The sequence below is a fragment of the Gobius niger genome (assembly GCF_951799975.1).
Source record: "Gobius niger genome assembly, chromosome: 13".
Classification (NCBI taxonomy): Eukaryota; Metazoa; Chordata; class Actinopteri; order Gobiiformes; family Gobiidae; genus Gobius; species Gobius niger.
Window position 1 is genome coordinate 17,347,172 of NC_136864.1, and position 18,730 is coordinate 17,365,901.

Genomic DNA, 18,730 nt, shown 5'->3' on the forward strand with positions numbered 1-18,730 from the left:
TTGCTATGAAGCGCCACTATTTTAGGACAACAATTTCCTAAAGAGACAACAGAAAAAGTTAACAGTGGCAGAATGCATCTACAGAACTTACTGAAAAGCCAAAAAGTCCAAAAGCCCATAGCTAGTGTAACTTTATGGTTATAGTAGCAGTTAATTTACAATGAAAAACTATTAGCTCAGCCTTAGCAAAGTAAATCATAATTACTGGAAGGCAACGGTGCCCCTAGGCAGTGAAACTACTGACTATAAATAAGAATGACCACTAAAATTGTAATTTAATACAATTACACAATAATAATAACTGCTATATGGTGATAGTGCAATTACTTTGATGTGTATTATTAACCACCACATGTTTCTGATTAAGTTGTTTATTATTATTATCAAAATTACTTTATGTAAATAGTCTTTTTACATTTCCAAACCAAATACAGAACGAGGTACTCAGTTTCCCATTTAAATGTATATTCCTAAGTTCATTTTGTATTACATAAAGTAAGCAGCAAGTTAGTTGAGAGTGTTAAGAGCCACTATTCAGAAATACTCAAACTGGCTTACAATGGACAGCCCTGAGTCAATATGACCCAAAATGAAACAACAAACACTGCTGGATTTCAGATGACATCACACTTGAAATGACCTAAGCTGTAATATTTGGGAATATGGTGTATAAAATAGATTTATTTATATGTAAAATGTTAGTATTTGATGCAATGATGGCTATTGTGATTGTGTCCTTAAAAGAGTTAAAAGTCTTTGGTACTGCATGTCCTAGGTTGTCCACAAGAGGTCACTCCAGAACGCTTGTCTTTCCCACTTGTTGTCCGTTCAAAAGGTCTTCCTCATGTCCTAATGAACACGGCCGAAGATAGAGGCCGCACAGACATTTGGGTAACTTTTAAAAAGCACAATCCTTTTCTGCCTCGCCCACACTGAATCCCCTTCTTTCTCTCCAGACGTCCCTTTGGCCTCAAGTATTTTCCGTTCAGGTTTGTGGCTGCATGTGCATTAAACCACCATCCACCTACAGGCAGAAGAAGATGTCCAGTAAGGTAAAGTAAAATTATAAATAAACAAGCACTCTGGGCTACATGAAATCAAATGATTAAACAGAGGTGTATTTATTAAAGACAATTAAGTTCTCCTGTGAATAGGCCCCTGATGCTACTACCACAGTAGGATGGGGAAATAAGGGATGAGGAATTTTGAACAGAGCACCATTGGCTACAACTGATTTCTCTGTACTTACAAATTTCTAAAAAAGATTCCCTACCTGTATCTTGGGTGTTTTGATGAGGCTGGTTGCCGCTATCCCTGTCCTTTGTGGAGAACCTCATGCCTGTGTTGTTGCTCATGAAGTCTTGTAGGGCTCCAGACAGAGGTGTGAGATGAATGGTGTAGCTCGTTTGTGGACCTTCGAGTTCAAATCTGTGCTCAATAGAACGTCGAGGCTGTTTCCACTTCTCCAGCTGAATGTGAAGGATGGAGTTGCCCTGAGCGGAGAGAGAGCGGACACGCTTGAGCCCGAGCCAAAATTCCCCTGTGAGAGATATACAACGATCAATACGACCCATTTGACGAGAAAAACCCATGTCAAAGTGCAGGAATCACAACTGACTGAACCCATACGCACCTTGTAAATCTCCAAAACCGCTTTCATACTTTTCCCAGTTTTGATCAAAATTTATGGAGCCATCTGTTCGCCTCTGGACAACAGTCTCCCCTTTTCAGATTATGTAAAATATAAGGTACATTATGTTAAAAGGGTATTCAGAAGAAAGAAAACCGTGATTATAGGAGGACAGTTTTGTACCTGTTCTCATGTCACAAAAAGCCATAAAGGGCTCAGATGTGTTGGGTTTTATAGCGTACACTCCTGATATACGTTCTCCCCGGTTAAACAGCTCACTGCAGTCTAATGGCAAATCTATAATTATGAAGAAATACGGAATTAGAAGAGAGAAAAAATGCAGACATTATTTATGTTATGTCTTACTCATTAACTTGGATCCGTTGATGCTTTCAGAGAATCGATAAGGAGGGAGCGATGGCACCTCAGGGCTGGATATATCCGGCAGTTTTTCAATAGTTTCCTGCTGGTGCATGTTGGTTGCAAGCTGTCAAATGCCACGTCATAAGACTTAGACTTGTAATCATTTCCAGAGCGTTGGATTTTCAGTAGTTGATTATTGAAAGAACAAGAGCTGTTTCTCGGCTCTTTCTGAAAAAATACTGTGTCTTTTTTTTTTTTATTACAGCTGGAAATCCCTCTTTTACGCACCTTGTTCTCGAGCATCTTAATCTTGGACCTCTGTTGATTCAGCTGGATGCTTTGCTCCTTCACAGCCTTCAGCAAGACTGCAATGCTCTGCTCCTGACTGTAGATGGTGCTCTACAAAACAAAATGCATCAAGATTTGTTTGTTATAACATGGAGTAATTGAGTTGATATAGCGTGGTGTCTTGAGATAACTTGGTATAACAAAAGACAATGCGTTTTGCAGAAGAAAAGACGACCCATTTTTCTTGGTGACTGACAGTCTTTACACTAGGTTAGGGTTAGGAACATTATCATGCACTACATTGACACTTTATATTCTCTTTGCAATTACCATAAGTCTACAATGGTATTAAACTTGGTGTCATGCTGCTGCCATACAATCAAAAATGTAAATATAGTCACCTTGAGAGCAGTGATCTCCTCCACTTGCCCACTTGTGACCAGCGAGTGAGACATGCTGCTCAGCCTAAGTTCCAAACCCTCCACTTTGTTCTGCAGTCGGCTCTTCTCCTGCAGGATGGTGTCCACTTTAGAGTTGATCTGGATGGACAAATCCTTGATCTCCTCATTACTGGCCTTAAGCCCCACTGTAGTCTTCTTCAGCTCCTCTTCCTCCACCTTTATCTCACTGGCCAGCGCCGACAGCTGATAGAACGAGCGGTCAAAGATGTTCAACTTCTGTACAATGTCATTGATCTGTCCCTTGGTTTTCTGCACAAACTCTCTCAGACTCTGGCCCAGCTGGTGGAGACCCGTGGCCAACAGGCTGACTTCATCCAACGCAGCAAAACGGGAGCGGGTTTCAACCGAAGGAAACGTTTCATGTTCATCACAGGAGATATGGCACGGGACGACCAGCATAAAGAGAAAAACAAGTACTGCACTCATGTTGACAGGTAAATATTGCACACTAACCTCGCACAACTTGCTCAGACTCTTGCTATTTATACAGGGAGTACAATCACATCAATGATTAACACAACCTTATCAATGCCTGCGTCGTATTTAAACAAAGAAATGATGTCATTTATTGCTGTTAACGAAGAAAGGAAATTGTAGAGCAGCAAAAAATGAAAAGCACAGTTAGTGAATCTATGTTGTTGTGTTTGCTGTGGAGCCATGTTATGCCTTGAGCTAAAATGACCAGTGCTATGGTCATGGTTTCAAACAGAAAGGTGACCTAGTTATTGAATAAGTACTGTTTGGGGCTAATTTCAGTGCAGTCTGACTACTTCAATTAAAGCAGAGAAAATGCCATGAAGACCAAATAAGCATAACATTATCCGAGCTGAATGCAACGCTGTGTGTTCAAAGATTGTTTTGTATTAACCAGATTGTAGACTGATCCTTCTTTGGATGTGATACTGACTGGTAAAACTCTGATCCAGATGGTAAGTCTCCACAAAAGGGTTGCACAATTCATTGCACTTTAATCAAAACTGCTGTCACAAAGTTTTTTTGTCTGTTGTAGTGCACCCCGACTGTACAAATGGTTTATTGTTTCAGATTTTTTTCAGTAGCCAGTAATTATCTTATCACAATGTGTCTTTATTCGATAGGACAGTTGAGGGTGAAAGGGGGTGAAGAGTGGGGAGTCAAACCTATGACCCTGAAGACAGAACAGTGCTATGCCTTAAGTGCAGTAGCCTTAACCACTATAGACTGTCTACTGCACTCAAAGACTTTAGCAGAAAAGTCAGCTCAGTACGGCGGCACGGTGGCGCAGCGGTTAGTGCTCACGCCTCATAGCAAGAAGGTCCCGGGTTCGATTCCCACCTGGCCTTTCTGTGTGGAGTTTGCATGTTCTCCCCGTGTCTGCGTAGGTTTCCTCCGGGTACTCCGGTTTCCCCTACCACTAAAAACATGCACAATAGATTCCCCTCTGGGGCCAGGACTCCCCTGAAAAAGAGATTATTAATCTCAGTGGGACTATCCTGGTTAAATAAAAGGTCAATATAAAGTATCTTTGAGGCTCATTTCCCCATTTGAAATACAAAGACTTGATATTCTGAAGCACGTCTTCAGAGTCTCACAAAAAGATGAGGCCTCTTGCACTCTCAATTCATATTCTTCATTGTTAAGTGGGAGCGTGATATGACTCGCTAAAGGTCTATCCAAAAAGGTTAAGACCCTGGATTCTCTCTGTTAAATGTTAACTATACACAACGAGAGAGTGCAAGAGCACCAAATATTATGACAAGCCAAACTCTACTCGGTCATTGACAATATCGACACACTTAATCAGCTTTCCCTGTAGAAAGGGCAAAGGGGAAACTAAGGTCAAGAGTAGTCATGCAGAGCTGTTCTGTGGTAAAGGAGGTACCGAAATAGAACATAATGAGGTTTTAATGCGTCTGGGTGTCGCTATGCTAGTGCTAATCCTAAAATAATAATGGGACATTGCTGATGCCTCTTTTGGCCTTTCACCTCACTTCAAGCAGCAACGTACAATCTCCTTCCCATTAACATAAACACAGTATTCTGTTTTAAACAAAGAAAAATAATAATACATTTTTATTTGACAGATTTGGCAGGCGGAAAGAGTCACAGGAACGAGTTGACCACACTTTACCAAGTAAGTGTGACTTTTTAGAGGAAACTTTTTTGTACAAATTAACACATTTATTGGAGATATACAGCAGTGAATGGCCAAAACAACAACAATATAAATTCTCGGTGGCGTGAATGACTGCTTAAACATAACACACCACAAGACCATGTGCCACCTGTTACAACTAAATATACAGCTCTTTTCTCCAGCAGTGACTAAAATGAAAAGAAAATTCATAACCCGCAGTTTTCAGACCCCTGCAATTTACTCTGTGGTCCCAGAACGCTCTACACATGTGAATAATTAATAGTTCAATTCCCAGTTAATATTTTAAGTAAATTACCAACATAGTATATAGCCTCGATTGCACTTTTCTAAATCCCCCTCATTGACCACTGTATGTTCCTTTCTGGCCAAGCTTTTGCTTTTGTGGTCAGTCTGTCAGCAGTCATTTGGCCCGTTTTTTCTTCTTTTTTTTTCTCCGTCTCTCCTTCTCTTCTCTCCAAGTTTAACCACAATCCCTCTCGGAGTCAGTTGTCTGCCTGTGTAATGGAAAAGAAATTTCACCGAAGTTTAAGCTTGTTTTTTTTCCTTTTCCATCCCTTCATGGAGCAAAGCCGCATCAGGGGCGCTCACATTATATGAAATCCATTAAATTGATTGATTAATTTTCTTTGACTAATACTGGGGTGTTTAGTGGCTGTAAAGTGGGCAATTATATATTACGACAATCCAACCCCGAAACACTGGTTGTGTGAAAAGCCACATGTGATATATCAATGTAACTGTGAGGAGTGTTAGAAAAGTAAACTGAGCTGAAATAAGTTGTGTCGTTGCAATACGGCGTCCCTGAGGAAGATGCTGGTGACATGTTGAGAGGCATCAACATAGTATGACAACCACGCAGCCAGAGAATTAATCACCCCTGCGCAGAACACCCAGCCTCGCTCTCTGCCCCCTCTTTGGCTCATTATACTTGGACGCCCCAGCACATGACATGGGATAGGGTTACGCATTCTGAACCGGGGCCACCTGAAACCGTAAGTCCGCTCCACACGCTGTTAACTCTTGCCCCATACCGCATCATTTTGACATGTTGTCGCTGTGTGTCCCCAAAGGAGCTGCTGCTGCTGCTCCCTCCTCGTCCTCCGCCTCTGGTTTCCCATTGGTCCGTGCCAAGGAGGTGTGGGCGGGGCTGACCACAACATCTAACCTCCCTCCCCCCTGTCAGTCTTGTTGGACAGACGGCGGCGTGTTCCCAAGCCCCTCCCAAAAGTCTGGACTCCCCTTTACACACACACACACACACACACACATGAGCTTCTGTTATGGCAAGGCAACACTCTGGCATTTACCAAACAGCCGCCGGAGACAAGCAGAGAGAGACTTGGCTGGACTGACATCAGCAACTAATAAAACTGTACAAATGTCCCAAGGTAAGCCTCTCTTTGAAATTCATCTTGCTTCTTCAGACATCTGTTGACTTGGTAATCAACGCAGTGATGCTCTAAAGGGGCAACCTTGACTATGTTCAATACAGGACTAAACTCAGGGTCAGAGAAGAAGCAGCCGGCTTCTTATTAAATGGGGGCATGTCGCTTAACCTATGCTGAATACTAATTTAGAGAATAGCTTTTATCGATTAAACGTTAACCCACATTTATATCTTAATGCCTCACCAAGAAACAGAGCTCTCTTTCTATTTTAACCTTGCCGTGTCAACATACCGTGCCTTCCCATCGGTGCGTGAAGTCCCTGGCAGCTGTTTTATCCACATGCCGTGTGTGAAAAGGCTCATATGGCACAATGAAAAGTCTGGCCCGTGTTAGTTTTGGACAAGAAACCTCCACAAAAGACTGGACATGTAAACATACAGGAGTCCACAGGCCCGCTAGCTGCAGTCTAAGGAAGGACTGACGACGACGAAAGAAGATGCGCAAAGAACTAAGGGAAAGTTTCAAGTTGAGAGCAGTGCAATGGAAAAAGCACAGTCTGTGCAGCCAGGAGAGGAGAAAAATTGACTGTATTTTCCAGGAATATATTTGGGAAACGTTACACTAAGAGCAGTAAGCAACATAGCTTTCAAATATATGTTTTTTAAAGCAGCACTGTCTGTTTTAAAAGAGCGGAATTTCCATTTTATTGTGTCCATAAACTGTTTTTTTATGGAATACAACATAGAAAGAATGGGGTGGTGCCCGGGACTGTGTGGGCACAATATAATGCCAAGTGTCCAGACTGGCAGCTGGCAAAGTCTTTTCTCCTCATGTGAACTTTGAAAATAAAAGAAAATGTCAGGACACATTGTAAAAACAACATGAGAAGATGACCACAAGTTACACAATGGGCTGTGCCGCATTGGTGGAAGTGCTTACAGTGCTGGAGTAGGAGTCATTATATTAAGTATACCTTGTTTAGTTTATGCAATTATAAAGTTGTGGTTTTGAGTCAGATTTGGCACAGGGGTTTGGAGTTAGAGAAGTTGCTGTAGTTGTAGAAGTGTTTTTTAGAAGATAGTAGTTAGTACTTAATAGTAACAAATAAGATAATAATTGTACATAGTTGTGGTTTTAAGTATTCTTGTAGTTTTTGTTAACGAGAAGTACTGTACTGTTAAAGTTTCTTGCAGTGTTTTATACAGTTGTTAAGCACTATGCAGTCATGTTGTGCAATTAATTCATATTGTACTCCAGTTGATATTGTAAATGAACTTCCTGCTTTCATCCACTGTTGTAGCAAACAGTAGATAATTATTTAAACTGTTCTGGTCTGTGTTTGGAGTATTTTACTTCATAAAAGGGTCAGTATAGTCACTTTGTCTTGACTTAACCTTTCAGTTGTGGCTCAGTTCAAGAATGCTGTGGATAGAGATGTTGTGATTATGGGGTTTACGCTGATGCAGGGAAAGGGATCTGAGAAAGGGCGTCATATTTTCACAAAGCTTTTGAACAGCTGCTGTTAGAACCAAGCAAGTCTATATCTTTATTCTAAAGCCTGAATTTGACAGACGCCTCATATTCAGGAGTCTGAAGGGGTAAGAGCTGCGTTCTTTAGTTGGGGCCTGGTTTTGGGGCAACGGAAATATTCTACGTTTCATTTCTCTGGATTTCCTGTGAGGTGAGACTCCTGGTCCAAATATGGACATTTTAATATGTGTGCTGTGACATGTGGAGTGTTATGCAAAAGTTTTGTTTTATTCTTTTTTTTTTTTTTCAAGAGTGTACCATACAGGGCACATGATTTACTCTGGATGCATTTGCTACTTTCTTTTATCCAGGCTGGGAACTTGGATAAAGATCACAAGTGTGTAGACTCCGTATGGCTGACTACATATGAATTGATATTGGTGATAATCAGGTCAGAAAGTCACAAAGCACTCTTATAAGGTAAAAAAAAGAAATCCGGGTATATCTCCTTTCTGATGCCTGTGTGTGCATAATGTAGTGTGCTGAATTCTGAATACTATCTTGTTATATACTATATATACATCCATCCATTGTGTATGTTGGACCTACAATCTTCCTGTTTGTGTCTCTGCAGGTAATAATTAGATTAAGTCTGTGTTTCCCAATGGTTTGTGTTGTAATTTAATTTGGTGGTGCACGACAGACACAAACATCTATCAAAGACATGACAAATGAAAAAGTTTCATGCTACCTTTTATGGGAACAGTTTGCAGAGACCTGATGATAGGGCAGTCACAGTGATATTTATTGAGATGAGCACAGTAACAGGTGCTCTGCTAACAATGCTTTTCAACTCTGATCAAAGTGTAACCACACACTGCACGACAGCTGGCGATATGTACTGTGATTTTTGCATTCGCTCACTTAAACTCTTTGTATTAGTGTTCCCATGTGCGTTCAGAAACCCCATTGGAAAAACAGGTTTCACAAACTGCAGTATCAGCTTCTATGACACATACATTGGATTACAGTGAGGGCGACAGACGCAAGGACAAGAGTTCATGGCTCTCGTATAGGACATAGCTCCACGTTGTAACATGTTCAGTGTCTTGTTGAATATGAGTCTTGTGGAGCTATATTTACATACTATATACTAAACCGTTTTATTTTTAGTTTATTTTAATTAGTAAGAAGACTGTGTTTTGTGAATCTTCCCAGTCAATTTGTCTCATGTTGTAACATTGGTCCTACCTAATTTTTTTTATGAATTATTCCAATTATTAAAAGAGTGCATTATCAATTTGAAAGTCCGGTGCTTTATGATGAAATGTTGAAGAGTTCCTAATATGAAAATTGTTGTGTTTACTTACCTTTTGCACAGTTTCCCAAGAGTTGTGGCTGTAAATCCAGCACATAACACAGTAAATTGCTCTGCGGTCAGGAGGTCTCGCAAGTTCATTCAGTAAATAATGTGAGAACATCAGGGTGTTTATCTGTAATTGTCAAAATGGCTGCTGTTTAGTGCTGGCGATCAGAATAACTGTGTGAATGATGGAGGTCAGAGTTCCCAGCAGAGGTTTTGGTGGTGCGCGCCTGTTTACTGCATAGCTCACATTGTTTGGGGCTGTGGCCGGGCTCCCCACAGGACGCGGAGTTGCCACAGAGGCTGGTGGTGGTCAGGTCGGGGGGAGCACCCGGAGGTGAGGGGCAGAGTGAAAGTGCAAGTCCATGAGAGCATTGGAGGGTGATTTATGCCGGTGTCAGTCAACGCCTGTTTGGGGGGCGTTGGAAAGACGACTGAAGTGTCTAAAGTTTTAGTTTTCCCATGTGGAGATGGCACCAGACGTATGTCTCTCAGTGAGGCCTGGCATAGCTGAAGAGTATTTAAGAGTTGTACATCTTTGTGTAGTCTTTAGTAAGAAATGATGACTTATCTGCCTACTGTATTTTTGGACTATAAGTCGCTCAGGAGTATAGAGTCGCACAAGCCAAAATATGCATAAGGAAGAAGAAAAAAACATATATAAGTCACACCAGCCTTGGCAACTATCTGGGCATGGAGGCGTAACTGCAGCGTTGACAAGCCTCTCCCTGCAGCACGTTGTTCAAGCACCCATTGGCGAACTTGTTCCTCTAGCTGTGGCCATCTAGCTTTTAGCACAGTTTAGCCAGTCCCTCACAAGTTTCTCGCTCACTCCACACTTGATCATTTTTTTTAATTTTCATTGGTACAGTATGGTTCACAGTTCAACTTTATTACTGTCCCGAAGGAAATTATTATGCAGCAGGTGTCCAGACGATACAACAACAACAACAAAAAAGTGAGACAACAACTGTGTTTGGGACAAAGATCTTACAGTCACAGCCATCACCAGTCCGGCTCTGAAGCTGAGAGCCAGTCAGCATAAGATCGAACAAAGCCTAAGGTGCAGCAGCTTCCCTGAGCGACATAAGATCATTTATCTTAGCAACAGCCTCTGGCATAAAAGAGGCCCTGGCCCGACAAGTTGCAGTACAGGGCATTCTTAGCCTGTGTCCAGAGGGGAGTTAAACTCCTTAAAAAGCGGATGGTCTGGACACTCCATTATCTGTTGGGCTTTATGTACAACCCTTTGTCATTGTACAACCATACAGGATTAGCAGACACTGGTATACAAACCTAGAGAGCCCTCTAGCAGCTGTCAGTGTGAAAAAAAAAAAAGTTAAATGATATATTTTGATATATAAGGTGCACCTGAGTATAAGTCGCACCCCCAGCCAAACTGTGAAAAAAAGTGCAATTTATAGTCCGGAAAATACGGTAATTTGGTTTGTTTGGACTGTTGTATGCAAACATGGCTTTCTAAGAATTGTCCGTGGTGTGTTGGTTGAGATTTTAAAAGGCCCTTTACCTGATTTGTTTTGGTTATACACAATGACAGAGAGAGTGAGTAAATACATTTTTTAGTGATGGTTTAAACTCATTCTTCACTTTCCTAACACATGAATATGAATAACTTTATGTGGGCGTTTCACGACTGGCAGGGTCACTTTTTCACTGTCAATGAAATGCAGGTAAATTAGCCTGCAAATTCATGAAAGTGATGCAGATGCTTTGTAATTAGATACACAGATTATCTTAGTTTACAATATACTGAAGGAGGACAAAACAAATGTAATTTCGCTACTAGAAATCAATGAGGTTTAGGGCCTTTGCGTATCTTTTTTATTGTGATTTGTTCAGATTATATATTGTTGGTTTGTCTGATAGAAATATAAAAGTTAGAATATTTTTCAGAAACGGTTAGTAAAGGGGTATGATTGAGCATATACTGTACCCCTGATTGCCGGTGTGGAGATTTATGTTTACTATTATGATCTGTGATGTAAGTGCTGTGTGTGTAAACTACTATAATTTCATTGTCAGCACAACAGACATAAAACGATCCATCTGAACAAAGAGGCAAATTAGTACAATTAAAAAGTCCCAAACTTTCACCAAAATATAGAGCGTAAAATGGCGAGAGGAGGAAGGTAGTGACTCAGAACAATGGTCAGACTGTATTTATGTCTGTAGGAGTGTGTTTTCCTGCGCTGGCCAAGGCTGCGGAGGAAAAAGTCCAAAGTTATTTTCAACTCTCGTACTCCTCTCTCTCAGGGCTGTAATCAAGAGCACATCAACATTACCGCTGGTGAATAATGACCGGCCGATGCATGGAAGAAATGAGGGGGCAAGAGTAAGAGAGTGTGAGAAAAACAGACCAGCTTGTGGCAAAGGTAACAGAGCCGGGAGAGGGAAGAGCAGTTTGTTATTGTGGGAAGGAGGAGGGAGCAGAAGACAGAGATATTAGTGGAATGTAAAAATGTCATAAAGATGTTCCATGTGGTTATAAAAATCAAAGGAATCCCACAAAACACTCCGCAGCCCCACCGCAGAAAAGAATACCTGAAGTAATGTGAACAAAATGCTGAAATACTGAGTTTCCGTGGACGTCTGTGTGATTTAAACATGATTTGTGTCGTCTAATTCTTGTGTTGGCAGGCCCCGAAGGTGCCGTTTAATGAAGGATATTTGGCAAAGCTGACACAATGATGGAAGAGCAGAACGGTAAGTCAATGAATTCAAACAGGACCTATGTATCAAGATTTTCCAAATGTACACACTGATAAGCTATAACACTATGACCTCAGTGCTGAGTGTGACTGCAGAATTGTTTGGTTTTAAAGGAACAGGCTACCGTTTTTCCATACTGAGATGTGCTCTTACCTGAGCTTAGACGAGCTGATACGTACCTGTCTGGTCTGCGTACGTGCCCGTGGAAGAGCTTGGTTGCTTCTAACTTCACCCCGTTTGGAGCTATAGGAACATACTGGGAGAGGCCAAATTCTAACAGCATCTTTGGTCTTTTTGCGCGACTGAGGGCACAGAGTTCTTCCATACTATGATATGTTCTTTCCTGAGCTTAGACGAGTTGATTCATACCTGTCTGGCCTTGGTGCGTGCTCGTGGAAGAGCTTGGTAGCTTCCCACTTCACCCCCGTTTGGAGCTATAGGAATACATTGGGAGTGGCTAATTGCTAACATCGTCTTTGCGTGTGACTGAGCGCACGCTCAAAGACCAGACAGGTACGCATCAACTCGTCTAAGCTCAGGTAAGAACATATCTCAGTATGTAAAAACGGTGGCCTTTAATGCTCTTGAAAATATCTGTTGTCAGTAAATAATTATCATGTTATTTCAGTTTTTAATGAAGAGATGTGCAGAAAAGTATTTTTTATTTAAATTTTTTAAGGTGCTGACAGGAAGTGACATAGATGAAGGTAAAGTTCCACTGCAGTTTGACTAATTTCCCATCAACATGGTCAGCACGGCAACAGTTTAAAATCGTTTGCCTTCATCTATGTCACTTCCTGTCGGTGTCCAATAAGGAAGCGAAACAATAAACATCACAAAAATGGTCAAACTAAAGAAAGCTGGGTACAATCTGTAGCAAAATCTTAAATGTAATTGTGTTGACAATGTTTTAGCATAAATTGCACTTTAAGCCTGTAGTTTCCTCTACTAGCTTGTGCCGGTTTAGCAGTTCATACTTTAGCCTTTACTCAAATGTTAATGCTTCTGAACTTGAATCTTGATTTTCAAAAAACTTACCCTGACATGTTTTATGCCAAAAAAGAAATTGGGCATAATGCTAAGAAGGTTTCTGAGGGTCAAACAATGATCAGTGATTGCTTGAGAGCATCGCCAAAACTGTAGCTCTGAGCATTAACATCTTATTATTGTGAACTACTTTTCCGTTTGTCTAAATCTTTCATTTGATTTGTGTCCAGGAAATGTTTGCGCTCATAAAACAAACGGATACAAAGAGAAGCCCCCGTACTCCGTGGAGACTCCCTACGGCTTCCAGTTGGATTTAGACTTCCTCAAGTATGTGGACGACATCGAGAAAGGCAACACAATCAAGCGCGTCCCCATCCAGCGCCGGGGTAAGTTCCCCCGGGCCAGCACTCTCCCTCGCCACCTGCACCTCTCCTGCTCTGGCTCCCGCCCGAGCCCCTGGGGGTCGACCGGGGCACTGGGGCCGAGGTCTCGTCTGTCAGATGCCCATCACAGTGGCGCCTCCTCTTGGTCACAGGACGCCAGGGGACCCCTTTCATTTGCGGGTTTCAAATCTCAAGCTGAAATGGAAGCGCGGATAAAGGAGTTTGACGAGCAGCCTTTAGGGGAACACATTAGGCCGCATCTCCTCCGTGCATCCAGTCTACCCCTCACTGTTCTGCTGAGACAAAGCTCTGAATCCACAGACGACCCGTGCAGCCTAAGAAACTCCAGAGACTGTCTCGGGGTGAAAAATACCTCTTGTGAAGACTTGCTCGACTCCCATGATGGCTCTGGACTGGTGAAGCGTCTTTCTGAAGCGCTGGAACGCGTTGGGGAGCTTGAGATGGAAGTGCGGGTCATTCCAGAGTTGCGGGCTCAAATCTGCATGCTCCAAAAAGAACGTGAAAGACTACGCTCAGCACTCGGTTCAGACATTCAACTGCAATCTGTAAACGGTATCTCCGGATCGTACGCATCGTGCCGTTACAACACTGTCGATGTCAAACGGCCCAGGCACGACAGCCACATAGGTAACAGATGCAATACCTTGGACAATTCTTCGCGCGAGTGGAGGAGTAGTTCCGATCTAGACGAGCTGCTAACCGTGACGTCGCTTCAGGCAAAAGTCGCAGCGCTGGAGCAGAAACTTCACGAGAGCGGGCTGGAGCTGAAAAGGGTCACCGGGATGCTCAGCGAACATCAGAAGGAAAGTCGCAGGAAGGATGACAAAATAGATGAGCTCAGACGTAACCCCGGGGTCTGGGTGAAGGCGGAGCGAGTGGTGGTGGAGCAGGATGGAGAAGACATGGTGATGAAGAGTATAGGAACAGAGGGGACAGCAAAGAGTCAACCGTTAGACTTTGCCAAAGGACTAGATGAGGAGGAGTCAGAGGATGATCCGGTGGATGCAGCACTAGCGGTCCATCACATAGAGCAGATGAGGCGACTCCTGGATCAGCAGTGGGACTGTCTCTGTGCTGAACAGGGAGCACAACACATAGACCCCAAAGTGAGATCGCTGCAGCAGGAGGTGCTGGGGCTGGTGGATCTGCTCTCATCCTGCTATGATCAGCGGAAAAACAAACCCGAGGAGATGCAGCAATCCTCTGAATGTGGCAAAAAGAAAAAGTCATGGGGACAAGGCCTCAGTGAAAGGTTTGTAGAACTTTCTCTCTAGTCTGCTTACAGCTCAATTAAAAAAGTCATTTGGAGTTGTAATCTAAAAACCTGTTGACCTTGAAAATATATCGCAATACAATTGTTGTTTGGAGCCCATAGAAATCTGTAGACGTCAGACTGATTGAGAATGCTGATGTTGTCCCACATTTAAGGCTGAGAGTTCGACTATATTTCTCACTGTGTATTACATTTCTTTCAAAAGGCACCAATCCACCACAAGTGTAAACCAGAACATCTTGGAGCAGAGTCCATGCCCTGCAGAGAAGATGGCGACTTCCCAGGTGCATGACGGTCCTCCGGAGAGAGGCGGGAGTCCAAACAGACTCCTGAGATCTGGAGGGGCAGATGGAAACACAGTGTCTGCTGAGGCCCCAGAGAAAACAATGAAGATGAGAGCGCTCCCAGGAGAACAGATGGAGGGGGGCCTTTTCTCTGACTGTGCTGCTACAGGCAGGTGAGAATGCTGTAGAGGCACAATGTCTGTTATAGATTCACTGTGGTAAAAATGTGTAAGTATTTTCCTCTTTCGTGCAGTGAGGCTGTTAAAGCTGAATTTATTGCTGCCTGTCAGTTTCTCAAAGATCACATGAACAACATGGATAACCCCAATGATGATATGGTACACTCTCATACCTATGTACTTTTATACCTGTATCCACCACAAACATGAATGTCGATCAATTCATTTTGTTATGCCCCTATTTGTTCCTAGAGGAGGGCTCTGGTCGTCCTGTTTCAAAGCTGGTTTGGAGCAGCTGCAGAGGAGACATCCAAAGCCAGCACTGTGGCTGCTCATGTGAGGGAAGCAAAGAGAAATGCACCATCACTAATGGCCTTCCTGATCAACCTGGCAGATGACAATGGCAACACTGTGCTCCATTACAGCATCTCCCATTGCAACTACAGCATCGTCAGTGTGCTACTAGACACGGGTTCGTTCACGCTGCTCATAACAGTTGTTCTCAAACAACAAAAAAAGATCATTCTGAGTTCCACAAGATAGAAGGTCTATAAAATCAGAGTCAGGAACCGTATTAATGCAATGATTGGTAGGTCTTTGCAGCGTCTCAGCCAAACTTGCACAGCAGAACAAACAACTACTGTATGTGCAACAGTTCACGGGCTTACAGTGCTCTAGTGATTCCATTTAAAAACACAAACCCTTAGCTTGAAATTAAAGTCTAATCGCAGAAAGGATAAATGATTTAGAATAGAGATTAGTTCTGATCACAGACGGGTAATAACGCCGACCTGAGGGCATTAAACTAAAACATGAAGATAAGATGTGCCTCTGATCTGAGCAGCTTTCTTGGTAACTCGACTTTCCCAGATCTTTCTCTCGAACACCAATGATTTGAAAACAAATAAAAATGACTACACTTGGCCTAAACAGTGGGGCTTCATTAGATCTATACTCTATATATTATATCTATACAACTAAAGTCGTCCTAAACAAAGGACAAAAAATGACTCTAAATTCAACAAAGTCAAGCACCTTGAGTACCACCAGAAGCGGCCCACATACCACACAGTTTGAGAGCCACTGTCTTTGAGTATTCTTCAACAAATTGAACATGTAAATATTGAAACAATGTTATTTAATGCAGGTGTGGCCGATGTGAACCTTCAGAACAATGCTGGATACACCGCCATGATGCTGGCCTCGCTCACAGCCCCAGACAGCCCCAGTAGCATGGAGGTGGTCCGCAGACTGATGGAACTGGGCAATGCTAACAAACAGTCCAGCCAGGTAACACAACCAAATATAAATAAAAACCTTTTGTATCCACTGTATAAGCCAGTCTATAGCTATGACATTTTTCCATCCCTGAATAATGAACACCTTACTGTTTGCCTCTCATGCAGACGGGGCAGACAGCTCTGCACTTGGCGGTGAGGCACGGCCGGGTGGTGATGGTGCGGCTGCTGCTGAGCTGTGGAGCGGACGCCAACCTCCAGGACAGAGAGGGGACCACGGCGCTGATGTTTGCCTCAGAGCGGGGCCACACGCACATCGCCCGGCTGCTGTTAGAGCGCAGCCAGTGTGACCTGAGCCTGGCAGACAAGGTGACTCCGTCTGTGGGAGGGAAGATACGAGCTCTGTAACAGAGGACTCCATTTACTGACAGGACAGCAATTCGCCAAAAAGGGTGAAAGATACAGTGGGTTTAGATGGTTTTCAGACCTCTTTGAATGAACTGTTTTACTATATATACAGTAGTAGCCTAATAACAAAATCACATGTCCTTTCACTTGGTCAATTTTTTATACTACTGCACTGTTAAGGTTAGGGGTAAGGATTTAGGTTCAAGTCAAGGATATGGTTAATTTAGATCTGTGGTACTTTCCATAGAATGATGTATATGGAGGGGTATAAATGCTTCCTGAATTACAGCGCAGAATGTAAAATGATCAGAGAAACATTGCATGATAAATAAATTCTATTCGACAAGCCTAGCGATACTTGTCACATTTGATCTTGTTAAGCTCTGTTACACATTGCAAAATATTTACTTTTCTGTGAGCAAAAAGCTGTTTAGCCTATAAAACACTCATGCTGTGTGAGCGTGGGTGGACTGTCTGTCGGATTTGTTTTGAACAATAAGCCCTGAGATTAATGAAGGCGACGGCAAGAAAGACAAGTGTTTCTGAGCCGGGATGAGCTAATCCTCCGCCAGAAACAAATCTGAGATATACATACATAACTCCCACTTAAGAACAGGCCTCTAAGTGTTAGGAAGCGCACCTCACCTTGACACCAACTTAGGTTAATGATGGCCATTAAAATCTAATTAAATGCATTCTCAACTCATTTATCTGCGTTCACTCTGATCACTTTGTATGCAGCGTGGCAGTTTATCCCTGTGCGCTGAATTATTTTGACATAGTTCTTGTTTTAATTAGGTTAGGGATTTATTGCACCATGAAGTTGCACCTTACTGTGGCTCGTGGCTATCATTCTTTCTCTGTTTTATGTTCTACAGCACGGCCGCACTGCTCTGTCCATCGCCACACTGGGGTCCCACAGTGACACGGCCGCTCTGCTCAAAGCCCACGCCAAAGCCCGGGCACTGTAGGTGTGGAAAAACATGGAGAAGCTGCACACGTTGGATGGACTCTTTATGCTGTAGTATATGCACATGGCTCCTTGACAGAATACCTTTCTCTCATTGCTCTAATATGTCTGTTAATATAACACTTTTGCGTATCTACACACAGAAATCCGATACATAAAAAGCTATGAAGAATATTTATTTTAAAATATTGTCTTTGAAGTGAGATTTGGGATGTAGCTGTTTATACAGTATTGTGGATATTGGACACACTGTATCTCAGCATTTTACTAAATGTGTGTGTATAAAGGAAAGTATGAGTATTCAATAGTTGCATGCAAATACATTAAATATACAGAATTGTGACTGGATTTTTTTGATTTACCACACCAGCAGATGGCGCTAGTTGTCTTCAAATAGGCCTCATAAATCAGGCTTTTAACCAAACATACCCTTTCTAACCCCATGACAGACAAATATAAAAATAGCACCTTGTGAACAGTGAAGAGCCTGGTGTGAGATTTACCTGACTCCTCGAGTACAGTGGCTGGAAAGGTTCAGTCAGGTGTGACAGCTGATGTGTCCAAGTGTCCTTTGTTCCGATCATGCCTCCTGAGACACTGTAGACTACGGCTTTACCTTTTCTGTAAAAGCACCCGATCCTGTCTCAAAGATAACACGCAGAGGACTAAGAGGAGAGATGGGAGACTAGGAGAGAAAAGCCATGGACCTCACTTGTATGTGGCTTTTTGTGAGGTTTTTAATATGAATGTTTCTCGTAGTGAAGAAACATGCACATATACATACTATACAAATAAAATAAGGCTATAAGGGCATTAACATTGCATGAGCTAAATCTATCCAGGAGTGGTCATGGGATATATTTAAAAAAAATAACCGAACTCCATGTGGTTCAAAGATGGTTAATGGATTGTTTTCTGCAGATGGAATTATAATAAGGAACTTAGTTTCAAAGCAGCTTTCCCCGTGCTGTAATACAAATTTCTAGAATGGCACATTTGTTTATTACAGACAATTCCTTTCATTAAGGTAATATCATATTTGAAGGTTGATTTTCATAATTAGAATGACCTTAACAACAAAATGACTAATACTTAGCTTAAATGTATTACTTTGCATAAGCAATGAGCTGCAGGGGATGTTTACACCATTATGTTTT

At 42.3% G+C, this 18,730-nt stretch overlaps 2 protein-coding genes across 3 annotated transcripts; one reads left to right on the plus strand and one right to left on the minus strand.

Annotated features, from left to right (window-relative positions):
- Positions 1 to 643: 643 nt before the first annotated feature.
- On the minus strand, positions 644 to 3,171 carry LOC306973148 (angiopoietin-related protein 3-like). Its single transcript, XM_079569973.1, has 7 exons — positions 2,683 to 3,171; positions 2,282 to 2,392; positions 1,997 to 2,117; positions 1,814 to 1,927; positions 1,634 to 1,723; positions 1,274 to 1,540; positions 644 to 1,024 (listed from the first exon to the last, which is right to left on the minus strand). The coding sequence occupies exons 1-7, from the start codon at positions 3,166 to 3,168 to the stop codon at positions 843 to 845; spliced, it is 1,371 nt and encodes a 456-aa protein (XP_079426099.1). The 5' UTR covers positions 3,169 to 3,171; the 3' UTR covers positions 644 to 842.
- A 2,811-nt stretch (positions 3,172 to 5,982) lies between these two features.
- Positions 5,983 to 17,737, plus strand: LOC306973136 (KN motif and ankyrin repeat domain-containing protein 4-like). Of its 2 annotated transcripts, XM_079569954.1 has the most exons (10): positions 5,983 to 6,267; positions 11,375 to 11,493; positions 11,759 to 11,824; positions 13,048 to 14,473; positions 14,700 to 14,951; positions 15,032 to 15,116; positions 15,210 to 15,429; positions 16,105 to 16,247; positions 16,364 to 16,564; positions 17,482 to 17,737. In XM_079569954.1, exons 3-10 carry the CDS (start codon positions 11,806 to 11,808, stop codon positions 17,572 to 17,574), a joined length of 2,439 nt encoding a protein of 812 aa, XP_079426080.1. In that variant the 5' UTR covers positions 5,983 to 6,267; positions 11,375 to 11,493; positions 11,759 to 11,805; the 3' UTR covers positions 17,575 to 17,737. The 2 variants fall into 2 exon arrangements, with proteins under 2 accessions (XP_079426080.1, XP_079426079.1); XM_079569953.1 differs by lacking the exon at positions 11,375 to 11,493.
- The last annotated feature ends 993 nt before the right edge of the window (positions 17,738 to 18,730 follow it).

Coding starts and splice junctions, on each gene's coding strand:
- LOC306973148 (XM_079569973.1), bottom strand. CDS start 3,168: ATGAGTGCAGTACTTGTTTTTCTCTTTATGCTGGTCGTCCCGTGCCAT. Junction 2,118..2,281: donor TTAAGATGCTCGAGAACAAG/GTGCGTAAAAGA, acceptor GGCATTTGACAG/CTTGCAACCAACATGCACCA. Junction 1,724..1,813: donor TTTTTGTGACATGAGAACAG/GTACAAAACTGT, acceptor TAATCTGAAAAG/GGGAGACTGTTGTCCAGAGG.
- LOC306973136 (XM_079569954.1), top strand. Junction 14,952..15,031: donor GACTGTGCTGCTACAGGCAG/GTGAGAATGCTG, acceptor TCTTTCGTGCAG/TGAGGCTGTTAAAGCTGAAT. Junction 16,248..16,363: donor CTAACAAACAGTCCAGCCAG/GTAACACAACCA, acceptor CCTCTCATGCAG/ACGGGGCAGACAGCTCTGCA.